General features: G+C 45.5%; 1 protein-coding gene across 31 annotated transcripts in view; it reads right to left on the bottom strand.

Moving 5' to 3' along the window:
- Window positions 1–12,511, bottom strand: part of CAMTA1 (calmodulin binding transcription activator 1) — a 761,376-nt gene that overhangs the window by 710,414 nt on the left and 38,451 nt on the right. For 14 of the 31 annotated variants that reach the window (XR_008426384.2, XR_008426376.2, XR_008426380.2 and 11 more), the window contains exon 4: window positions 5,077–5,169. The exons of the other annotated variants lie outside the window; for them this stretch is intronic. Coding sequence is in view for 1 of the 14 variants with exons in the window: in XM_053920478.1 (XP_053776453.1) it covers window positions 5,077–5,169 (93 nt within the window). In the remaining 13 variants the exon portion in view is untranslated. The remainder of the gene's footprint in view (window positions 1–5,076; window positions 5,170–12,511) is intronic. 31 annotated transcript variants of the gene reach the window in all.

The following is a 12,511-nucleotide window of genomic DNA, read 5'->3' as shown; positions in this document are numbered from 1 at the left end:
GAAGCTACCAACTGACGTTCCTCTCTCACTTCGATGTTTCTCTATCTTCCCTCCTCTCTCCCCTTCTCTCTCTCTCTAAAATGAAAAGAATGTCTTCGGGTGAGGATTAATAAATAAATGAAAAAGGTAAATGGCTGCTGTGGGGATAGAGGAGATCCAGGGTAGAGGCAAGAAGGTCACACAGGAGGCTCCTGGGGTGTCCAGGTGAGGGGTAGTGACAGTGATGACGGGGAAGTGGAAGGAGTCCAGTGAAGACAGCACAGGGTCCATGAACCTGGATGAGAAAAGAACTACATCCTTGTTTCATTAACCTCCAGCTGAAAGGGAGGATTTCTTTAAATTGCGGATACAGGCAACAGCCCTCAGCAATACAGCCATTACCTGTGACTGTGTCATCTGATTCTTTCATCCCAATTACCGATGTGCTAATACGAGGCACCAGTTGTGGGTGTACCATTTCTTCATCTGGTGGTACTTACAGATCCACCACTAGATCCGTAGTGTGTACACTGTCATGTAACAAGTCTGTGCTGTATTCCTGTCTGGATAGTAAGTGTCTCAACACACCTGGCCTCCTCTGTAACCCCACGCGAACACGGTGTGCCATAACACATGCATCTGGGATGGCATCCACAGGCATCTTCACTCCACTGTAAGAGGACCACAGCAACCCGTGACAGAGACAGGCAGAGGGAGACTTGGTGGGGGGATAGAGAGAAAAATGAGGGTGACTGCAGGGCCACAGGTGTGGGGACAGAGTCAGAGTCCAGAGTGCCTGCACAGCGTCTGCGTCAGCCTCTAAAGAAGCCAGGCTGAATCTGAGACACAGAGATAGTGTCCGAGTGGTGTGGGTAGATGAGTGTACTTAGGGTGTGCTGTGCGAAGACACACGGTGATGGGTGTACTTAGGGTGGGCTGTGCGAAGACACACAGTGATGGGTGTACTTAGGGTGTGCTGTGCGAAGACACACAGTGATGAATGTACTTAGGGTGGGCTGTGCGAAGACACACAGTGATGAGTGTACTCAGGGTGGGCCATGCGAAGACACACGGTGATGAGTGTACTTAGGGTGGGCTGTGCGAAGACACACAGTGATGAGTGTACTTAGGGTGGGCTGTGCGAAGACACACAGTGATGAGTGTACTTAGACAGGGTGTGCTGTGTGAAGAGACACAGTGGGGTAGAAGCCCTCAGCAGCTTCACCCTTGAAAGGCTGGACTGAGAAGGAAAGCCTGACTTGGGGAGAGGTTGGGGAAGGACCACCCAGAAGATGGCGCCATCACTGACGGGGCATCTGGAGGGAGAAAGAGGCAACTGGGGTGAAAGCTGTGAAGAGGCTCCAGAGTGTCCGCTGGGTGTGGCGATTTGTGTGACATTGGCATAGATGGACAGGGAGCGCCAGAGAGTAACTGGGACATGCGAAAGGAAAGGAAGTACGTGGACGGCTTTCTTGAGAAGTTTTGCTATGAAGCTTAGAACAATGTGGTTATTGGGGGCGAGGGAGGTTGGTTGTTCTTGGTGCAGGAAGGGCACGCCAGAGGGCCCCTGCACGTCAACCTGATGGTCCCAGGGAACGACGGGTCACAGTGCAGGAGGCTGTAAGACGGCCACTTCAGAGAGCAGGCTGGGCTCCAGGGCTCCTGTGAACAGACTAGCCTTGGACAAAAGGAAGGAAGACCCCTTCACGGTTCGGTGGTGGTGATGAGAAAGGGGTCAGTGAGAAGAAGGCAGAAAGGATCGGGTGGTCCTGGAGAGCCAGAGCACCCTGAGTTGGTGGAGAACACTGGAAAACTGTGGGTAGTGTTAGCAGCCCACTTGAAGTTGATGATGAAGAATTTGAAGGTACAAGCCTGACTCATTATCCTGTTTTTCTCCAGCAGCACTGAGCTTCATGGGAGTGGGCAGAGAAGCCAGGAAACGGGGTTCATTCAGGACCAGGACTGTCCAGCGGGTACAACAGGAGGAGTGGGCAGGGAGGGCAGGAAAGTCAGGGTATTTGGAAGGCAGCAATCATATACTGTGGGCTCCTGTAGGTCCCGAAAAGGCATGAGGAGTCATTAGGTAATTAGCTGGAGAAGTGAGGGGTAACTGTGGGTAAGGAGTCAGGGCTCTGCCAACAGCCAGAAACACTGGTATGCTCCAGCAGGTGGCTCACCCCGTTTTGCCTGGAGCCCAGTGTTCAACAAAGACCACTGAGTATGAATGTTGTTGAAACGTAACGAAGTAAAGACAGAAACCCAGAAACCGGGGCAGGAAAGGATGGCGGTTCTGCACTGCACACAGGACGCGTGCTCTCCGCCATGGCGCCGAGGCGTGGCCAGACCACAGCTGGTCCACGAGGAGTGAAACACTGAAGTTCTGCACTGACCTCAGAGATTCGGCCACACACCCATGGGGTGCTGGCAACATCCGACAGGGTGGGAGGAGGCCTATAGGGGCTGCCGACAGTGGTCTGGCTGCTGACCAGAGGCAACCGGAAGCACCATCAGTGCATTCTGCTTATTTGAACATAACTGTACTCGCTCTTTCTTCGGCTAGCTCCCCCTCCCCAAACCATTCCTTGGTTTCACTCTGGGTTCTTCCCTCAGGTAATCTGTTCCAACACACAGGAGTATACTCATGCCCCTTCCCTGGAGGTCTTCGCTGAACCTCTGGGCCACACCAGGGCTCCCGCTTCGCTCTCCTATAGCTGCACTCAGCATTTTCCCTTTGTAAGTCATGCGTCTTTTACTTTAATACTTGCAGTCCCCATATCCTCACCACATTCCTTCTTCAACCCACTCCAACTGGGCCTCTGCACTGAACACTCCGCTTCCAGGTGCCTCAACCCAATGCTGACTTCTGCATCCTCACTGCGTCAGTCTCTCAAGCGACCTCTGTGGTAGGAAGAACAATGTCCCTCGCAAAGGTATCCATAGCCTGATATGGATGTTACATGTGCTTCCATCATCTCTCACCAAGATTGCCAATTACTACAAACAGCCTCCTAACTAGTCGCTCTGCTTTCTCTATGAGCCACAGAGCAGCCAGAGAAAGGCTTTGAAAATTTAAAAATCCATATTCCAACACTCACTTTCTGACAGCTCATCATCCAGTAACTTCCGATTACTCTTCAAGTAAAATTCCAAGTCCTTCTGCCTGCAAGGAACTTCAAGATCCAGCCCCCTCCTACCTTGCCTAGTTCATCTTCCATACTGCTCCAGCCACAATGTCTTATGTATGGTTCCTCAAACCAAATATACTCCTGCCTCAGGGCCTTTGCACTTGCTGTCTCCTCTGACTAAAACGTTCTTCCCCCAGATCCTCAAGTGGCTAGCCCTCTTTTAGCATTTGGATCTCAGCTCAAATATCCCTTCCTAAGAAAGACCTTCCATAATCAACCCACCTAAAACACTCACACCTCAGGATCCTGTTCTATGTTCTTCTCAGCACTCTCTGAAATTCTTATCTACTCGTTTACTTACATGCTGTCTTTCCTTCTGAACTGTGAGACCCATGAGAACCACAACTTATCTGTCTGGTCTCCTCGTCATCCGTAATCAGTGCCTGGCAGGCATCAGGCCCTCAAAAATACTGCTGTATGTGTAAATGACAGCCTGAAATTCAATGGCCTGCGAACAACCTGCGGGCAACCAACACGATGCCATGTGCCACTGTCAGAAAGGCCAAAGACGCACACAAGACACCAGGAGAAAAGCCAGGTTACAAAACCACATGTACCGTAAACCTATTCTGCGTTAAATAAAATATGGGACCTTAACGGCACAGAAAAAGCTCTGAAGACACATCTACCCCAAGCCAGCCGTTTCTTTCTTTCTGACGGGGGCTCTGGGGTGATCTGGCCATCGTTCCACCTGTACTGTACTGTGTGACGTGCAGATGGGCAGGGTGGGGAGGTCCTGCCTCCCAGGCTGCTTGCTTCCACATGGCAAGGGCTTCTCCCCAGAGGCCCCCCTGGTTTCCTGCCTCCCCCTCACCCCCACCTTAGGAGTGACTAATTTGACTGCTGAGTGTGGGGAAGAACTGAGTGTGCTTGCTCCAACCCTCCATTCCGTGGTTTCGGGAACCTGCGTGCACGCCAAGAGCACACACTGCTCCTCTCCTCCACACCACGAGCTCGTCAGCGGAAGCCCCCACGGATCTGCTAGGAGCTAGCGACGACAGCTCCTCAGCCAGGCTGTCTAACTCAGGGACGACGTATGAGCAGCACCCTGGAGCAGCACACCTAAATGGTATCTGTCGCCCGAGTCTCCACGCGTCCATTTAGTGACAGTCGCTGAGCACCCACTGTGTGCCAGGCACTCTTCTGAGCTCTCCGGACACATCGGGAAACAGCGCAGATGAAGACTCCGGTCCACCCAGACCTTACTGTCTCTAGTAGGGGCAACCAGACAATACACAATTTAAAAAAGTGAATTACACAGCGTATTAGATGATGATAAATGCCAATTCCCAAACACTTATGTCTCGCTACCCTTATTTATGAAATAAAAAATACATAATCATCACACAGCAGGTGCTCTGAATTGCTTGAGAAACGAATTGTTAAGTCACTGGAAAATGCTTAAATATAACAATTTTAATTAATAATAATTAAAGCATTTAACAAAAATGATTCTTAAATAAACCAATTGGAGTTAGGAAGTCTAAATTTTGTTCAACAGTGCAAGTATAAAATAACACTTTAACAGGCACATTAACAACAGTCTCTGATGCCAGGAAACAGGAGACTGTTGCTACAGCAAAGGCATGTCAGGAAAAATGAGAAATGACTACACTCTGACCTAAATTTAAAGATCCAGCTTAATTTCAAGCTATTTAATGTATCTTTTCTCAGAAATGGGAAGCAAATGGCATCTCCCCTTTCTTTCAACTCTTTCCTTATTGTTAAAAAAGTAAGTGTAGTCAAGTGTTCTTCCCCTAATTCTGAAAACGGCCTTTTGCAGCCCTCTCTAAATAAGAACTCCAGCTTCCAAAGAACAGCCTGGGAGAGCCCCCAGCCCCCACAGAAACACCTTGTCCTTGACCTTCTGGGATGGGACTTCCCCCATCCCTGCAGTGCCAACCACACTGACCTCTGCAGGAGGGGCTGCCTCAGCCGTGAGCCGCACACAGAATGACGGGCTCTCTCTGTTCAAATGGCCTGGCCTTCTGAAACGCTCCTGGAACTAATAAACAGTCATAAGTGGTTGGTATACCAAAGTCTACAAAACTATTAGAAACAATAAACAAATATAGTAAAGTTGCGGGTTATGAAATCAATATATAAAAACCCACTGCTTTCCCATATACTGACAATGAAACTTCAGAAAAAGAAATGAAAAAAAAAACTTCTTCTGCAGTTGCAACCAAAAAAATAAATACCTAGGAATAAACAAAGGATGTGAAGGACCTATATACGAAAAACTACAAAACATTATTAAAAGAGATGGAAAAAGATACAATGAAATGGAAAGATAACCTGTGTTCATAAGTTGGAAGAATCAACATAGTTAAAACAGCCATTTTATCCAAAGCAATATACGGATTTAATGTAACCCCCATCAAAATCCCAATGTAATTTTTTTAAGTCCTCACCCAAGGACACCTCCATTGATTTTTTTTTTTGGGGGGGGGGGGTTGGAGAGAAACATCAATCAGTTAGCTCCCTTACGCACCTGAACAAGGGATCAAACCCTCAACCCAGATATGAGCCCTGACCAGAGATCAAACCCACAACTTCTTGGTGTACAGGATAGTGCTCCAATCAACTTAGCTACCTGGCCAGGACCCAGTGTCATTTTTTAAAGAACGAGAACAATAAAATTACCAGGTTTGTATGAAACCAAGAGACCCCAAGCAGCCACAGCAAATCCTGAGAAAAAGGAATGAAGCAGGAGGTATCACACTACCTGACTTCAAACTACACTACACAGCTCTGATAATCAAAACAGTGTGGCACTGACAGGAGAACAGGCACACTGACCAACGGCAGAACTGAGAGCCCAGAAATAAAACCACAGGAATACGGGCAAATAATTTTTGACAAAGGAGCCAAAAAAAAAACTAATGGAGAAAAGCAAGCATCCTCAGTAAATGGTGCTGGGAGAACTGGAAAGCCACACGCAAAGAATGAAACTAGATTACAGTTTGTCCCCTTGTATAAGAATTAATTCAAATGGATTGAAGACCTAAATATAATATACGGAACTATAATAAAGTATACAGAAGGAAACACGGGCACTAAACTCATAGATCTTGGTCACAGAGAACATTTTATGTATTTGACCCCAAAGGCACGAGAAGTAAAGGCAAAAATGAATGGGGCTATATCAAACAAAAAGCTTCTGCTCAGTGGAAAAAATCAACAACAAAACAGGAAGGCCACCAACTGAATGCGAGATGTTATTTAACAGCTCAGGCAAGGGGCTAGTATCCAAAATTTATTAAGAACTCATACAACTCAACACCAAACAAACAATCCAATTAAAACATGGGCAAAGGCCCTGGCTGGTGGGGCTCAGTGGATTGAGCGCAGGCCTACAAACAAAGGGTTGCCGGTTTGATTCCCAATCAGGGCACATGCCTGGGTTGCAGGCCAGGTCCCCAGTAGGGGGCGCACGAGAGGCAACCACACACTGATGTTTCTCTCCCTCTCTTTCTCCCTCCCTTCCCCTCTCTAAAAAAAATAAAATCTTTTTTTTAAAAAAATGGGCAAAGGACCAGAGCAGACACTTCTCCCAAGACGATATACAAATGGCCATCAGATACATGAAAAGATGTTCAACTTCACTAGCTATTAGGGAAACGCAAATCAAAACCACCATGAGATACCACCTCACACCTGTCAGAATGGCTATTATCGACAAGACAGGTAATAACATCTGTTGGAGAGGTTATGGGGGGGAGGAACCCTCACTCACTGCTGCTGGGATTGTAAACTGCTACAGCCACTATGGACAACAGTCTGGCAGCCCCTCAAAACGTTAAAAATAGAGTGACCGAACGACCCAGCAATCCCTCTTCTGGGTATCTAGCTGAAACACTCAAAACCATTTATCTGCAAAGACATGCAAACCTCTATGTTAACTGCAGCATTACACCCACAATGGCCAAAACAAGGAGCCAGCCGGAGTGCCCTTCGGCGGAGGACTGGAAAAAGAAGGACGTGGTGTGTGTGTGCCGTGGAGCACCACTCAGCCGTCAGAAACAGAGAAGTGTTGCCCTGCACGACAACATGAATGGGCCTTGGGAATATCATTCTAAGTGAAACAAGTCAGCCAGAAAAAACTAAGAATCATATGATTTCACTCATATGTGGGATATAAAACTGAAACTCAGGCAGATAACAGTGCGGTGGTTACCAGAGAGAAGGAGGTAGGGGTCGTAGAAGATAAAGGGGGACAAATACATGGTGGCAGAACATGATCTGTCTATGGGTGGTGGGTACATAATGCAATATACTGATCGTGTATCACAATAATGCACATCTGAAACCTATATGGGTGACTCTGTTAACCAATGTCACCCAATAAATTTAATTTAAAAGTCTATTGTTTTCCTACATATCCGTAATGGGCGAGTGGAATTTGAATTTTAAAACGCAATACTATTTACACTAGCACTCCCCCCAAAATAATTAGATAAAAACCAAACAAATTATGTACACAATCTATATGATGAAAACTATGAAACTCTGATGAGTTAAATCAAAGAACTAAATGAATGGAGGGATATTCCACGTTCCTAAACAGGAAGACTCAACACTGTCACAATGTCCGTTCTCCCCAACTTGATCTATAAACTCAACACAATCCCACTCAAAACCCCCTGGGTGTCAACCAACTGTTCCTAAGTGTACAAGAAGAGGCAAAAGACCCAGAAGAGCCAGCTCCACACTGATTAAGAGCAAAGTCAGGGCACTGACGCTCCCTGACTTCTAGACCTACTACGAAGCCACACACTCAGCACAGTGTGGAGCTGTCCAGAGAACAGACAAACACGTCAGTGGGGCAGAATAGAAAGTCCGGAAACAGCCACAGAGATACAGTGGGCTGATCTTGGGCAAACGGGCAAAGGCGACACAATGGAGCAGAGATAGACTCTTCACCAAATGGTGTTCGAACACTGGACAGCCACATGCAAAAGAATGAATCTAGACACAGACCTCACATTCTTCACAAAAATCAACTCAAAACAAATCACAGACCTCAATGGAAAACGCAAAACTATAAAACTCCTAGAAGACAACACAGAGGAAGAACTAGATGTCCTTGGGTATGTTACACCACCAATGGCATGATCCATGAAAGAAATAATTAATAAGCTGGACTTCATTAAAATTTTCTGCCCTTTGAAAGGCAGTATCAAGAGAATGAGAAGATAAGCTACAGACTGGAAGAAAATATTTGCAAAAGACACAACTGCTAAAGGACTGTTAGCCAAGACATACAATGAGCTCTTACAACTAACAAGCAGAAAACAAACCACCTGCCACACACTCTTCTCTCACCTCCGTCACCCCAGCCCATGAGCCAGGCTTTCTCAACCATCTCGGAAACATTCCTCTTTGTGCTTTTCCTTTTTCATTGTTGTCAAAGCATTAAAACTGGGAAACTTAAGATTATTTTTAGGAACTTCTTTTTAATTTTCAACAGAACTTCGTAAGTACCAAGCTAACAGAATTTTATCATTAGAAACACGTGGTAGGTAGTATTGAAAGGACTGGAAGGAGGGTAGACAGGTAGGTAGGTAAGTAGGTAGTTATGACATTTAGCTTTAGAGTTTAGCTATTTTCAGCTATTTGGGCCAAATGGAGGTGGAAAAGAAAGGTGGGTAGAGTCTATCTTTCATGTTACCTCTTTAAACAAAAATCACAAAAACTGGAATATGCTTCCCATACTTCTACCACTGCCACGACGCTTGAGAAGGGCTTCCTAGATAGTAAGACTTAAATAAATACTTTGGATAAATACCAAAAATTAACGCTGCATTCCCTTACGTCTAGGTACTGAGACATGAGAAAAGGCTCTAGAAAGCTCAGCTGGACCCCGCACAGCTGAAGCACAGCAAAGCCTTCCTCAGCTGCACAGTGGTGGCAGGGCTGAGACTCAGGTCAAGTGAAGTCAGAGCGCCCTTCCAGGAGGCTGAGATTCTTCACCAAGGTGGCTTTCACAGGAAACATGGTAGAAATGCACATTCGCAGGCTCCACCCCAGACCTACTAAGCACAAACTCGGGGGTGGAGCCCAGCAATCTGTGGTTTAACTCTCCATCCAGATGATTCCAATGCCAGCTCAGCCTGAAAACCACCAAGCTAAAGGCCAGCCTTCCCATGCACTGCTCCCCTGTTTGCCTCAGCTGAGCTTTTGGGACTCACCTCTCCTTAGGGGAGTCACCACCACCAAGGTCTCCAGCCACCACTAAAGAGCGTGGGATGCTTGACCCCACGTAGCGCACGGAGAGAGTCTGCGCAGAGCACAGTTTTAATGCAGTGGAACCCTACTCAAGCCCTCTCCTGCCAACTGAGAGCAGCTGGGCCCAAACTGGGTCTTCATTCACCCTTTACCATTTTCAATAAACTATCTCAGGAAAGAGCACTATGTGTTGAGACCTTGGCAAAAGAACATTCTGTTCAAATTTCAACTCTAGTACTCGACAGGTTAGAGACACTTGGAGAAGAGGCCAAGAAAGAACCTGGAGCCCCAGCAAAGAAGCTGCCTGCCCCTGAGGGAGCCGGCTCCACCGCGTCAGTGGGACAGCAGCCCCGGTGATGCAGGGAAGAAAACACTGCCGGATTAGATGGCAGTGACGGCGGCACAGCTTCGTGTATGCACTCCAGACCACTGAATGGTACACTTTAAAAATCAAAATAAATTAAAGGATAATTAAAGGACTATTAAAAAGGATAACAGTAAAATAAATAAATAAATAAACTCCTAAGTTAGACCAAAGCCTATCTGTGCTCCCAAACAACTCCAAAAGCCAAAACTGCAGAATTGGGTCGAAGGCAAATCTTTAAAGGTCTCTTGGCACAATGATCAAAGACTCGCAGAGGGGAGGCAGCTGTCTTACCCCACACTCAGCTGGCCGGTGGCAGAGCCCAGACTAGCCAGCTTCTGACTGCCAGCTCTGTATCTTTTCCAAGACATCAGTGACCCTGGAGTTCACCAAGAAAGTTTGAATTTCACATTTGATCACCTGAAAAAGTAACACCTATAAGAAACAGATTCTAGCACACACAGTCACTGCTCAGGCTGATTGGTGATCACAATCGCCTGAGTCCCCAGGAGGGTCACTGAAGTTGTTCTCGGACTAACGACAAGAACCCGAAGTGAACTTAAGACTAAGTGCTATATTTGTGCCAAGGCCTAACGGCAGACTTACAGAAGCTTGCTGAGCAGAAAGGTTTCTGAACAGTTCAGTGGGGGAGGGATGCCACCTGCCCTATTCAAAGGAACCTGCTTGAGAACCTTTGCTGTAATATTCACGCTACAAGACACAATTTAGTTTTGAAGAAACATCACCCACTGCATTTAATTAATGTTAATATACATTTTATTAGTTTTGTGATTTCTTTTCATGTAATTTACATATCCATTTGAGTTTTATATTTATAGAAGAACTCCAAGAACATATACTGAGTTTTTGTGTTTTTACGTATTTTATCCATTCTGCAAATATTTACTGAACACGAACTATGGGCCCAGTAGTCCTCTAAGTGCTACATTTTGAAGTGACACTACAATAAAACGAGTTACACCCAAACGGAAGTGGGTCCACAGGAATCCTCTTCCTTTATAGAACAAGCTCTTTAGCATCTTGGTCCAATTTCATGGACATCACTCTACTCTCTGCAGGTGAGATGTCCTTCCCTACCATTCCTCAGAGGCAAACCTGCCTATACGGACCCCTCCCTCACCTCTCAGCCCAACTGCTACAAAATTATGTTGAATTTGAAATCTGGTACCATATATTATAATCGAAAATCAAATGGTGGTGGCACTGTTAAAACTTGGCTCTCTGGGTTCGTATCTGCATTTTCCTCCTTGCAGTTGGGTTAACCGTAATTCCTCTGTTGAACTTAGTATGAAGTGAGATAATGGATCCCAAAATTTCCTCTGGCACTTCAACCATCAAAGTGCCGCCTGGCCTCAGAGAATAACCTTGGGGCCACCCAAACTGCCAGCACTGCCAAAATCTAAACAAAACAAAGCTCTACCTCAGCTCTGACTACTTTCCGAGTCATCGAGGCTGAAACCGCTTTGCGTGCTTTTTACTTTAGCTCACATTTTGGAAGTCTGAAAAGTCCTAAATGATCCCCCAAAAATGTGGGCCAAAAATCCAAAAGATTATATAAATATACTAGCAAACCCAATCATTAAAAAAAATCACATCCCTGCTCTGGCCAGAGTGGCTCAGTAGGTTGGGCATTGTCCCGCAAAGCAAAAGGTTGCCGGTTGGATTCCCAGTCAGGACATATGCCTGGGTTGCAGGTTCGGTCCCCTGTCAGGGAGTGTATCGATATTTCTCTCTCACATCAATATAGCTCTCCCTCTCTTTCTCCCTCCCTTATCCTCTCTCTAAAAAAATTTTTTTAATTATATCCCTAAATCTATGACTTAAAATCTATGCTTTTATCAGTTATAGAAAGAGAAAAATTTAAAAATACAAAACACCCAAAAATACATCTACTACACAAAAAAAGGGATTAATGGATTTTTTTTAAGGTGGCTTCTTGTTAAAATAGCTTAAATGAAATATAATTTAATAATTCTCATGGTCTCAGTTCTTTTTTCTTACCTAAATATAAAAAGTTGGGAAAAATGAATTCAGAATTTAAAGGGTAATTTTCTCCCTATAAAAGGCATTATAGTATGAGGAGTTTTCTTCTTTGGGTTCCACAGTATGGCTTCAAATTATTTGGTCTATATCTGTACTGCTCTCTACAAAGACATTTTTACCAGTAAAAAAATGCATTCAATAGGAAAATTTCTGAAGCCACCACCAACTAAAAACCTCTGATGAAACTTTAAGATCAGTACAAACTAGAATTCTACTTTGTTTGCTTACTGTAGAGAAACTTGGAATTAGAGAAAAAACAAGCTAAAGAAAGCTTAACAGTCCAAAAGGGGTCGCGCACGGCCCCGACGGGAGCAGACGGCAGGCACCATTTGCATCATAAAGGGTCCCCCACTCGCAGTCTCCGCCTCCAGAGCAGCGCGGGCCTGGCCACTGCAGCGCTATTTTAAGTCAAACAGCTAATTAATGACTAAACAAAAGAAATTTCAGTCCCGACAACACACAGGAGTACTAATATGTGTAATTATGAAGTAGTCATTTGTGCAATCAGAAAGTTGCATTAGCATAATTATTTCTGGCTCTGGGCCTTAAAAATATTAACTTAAAATGCAGAAACCTGGTACAGCTCACCGAATGAAGATGTGAGCACCAAACTGGTTATGAAGGAAGAACCGGTCCTTTGACAGATGTGCCGTGTTTAACACGTTCTTTCTCTCCTGCCCTGAGTATA

This window comes from Desmodus rotundus, chromosome 3, assembly GCF_022682495.2.
Source record: "Desmodus rotundus isolate HL8 chromosome 3, HLdesRot8A.1, whole genome shotgun sequence".
NCBI lineage: Eukaryota > Metazoa > Chordata > Mammalia > Chiroptera > Phyllostomidae > Desmodus > Desmodus rotundus.
The sequence above is the reverse complement of the archived record's forward strand: the minus strand, read 5'-3'. Positions and strand labels throughout refer to the sequence as shown.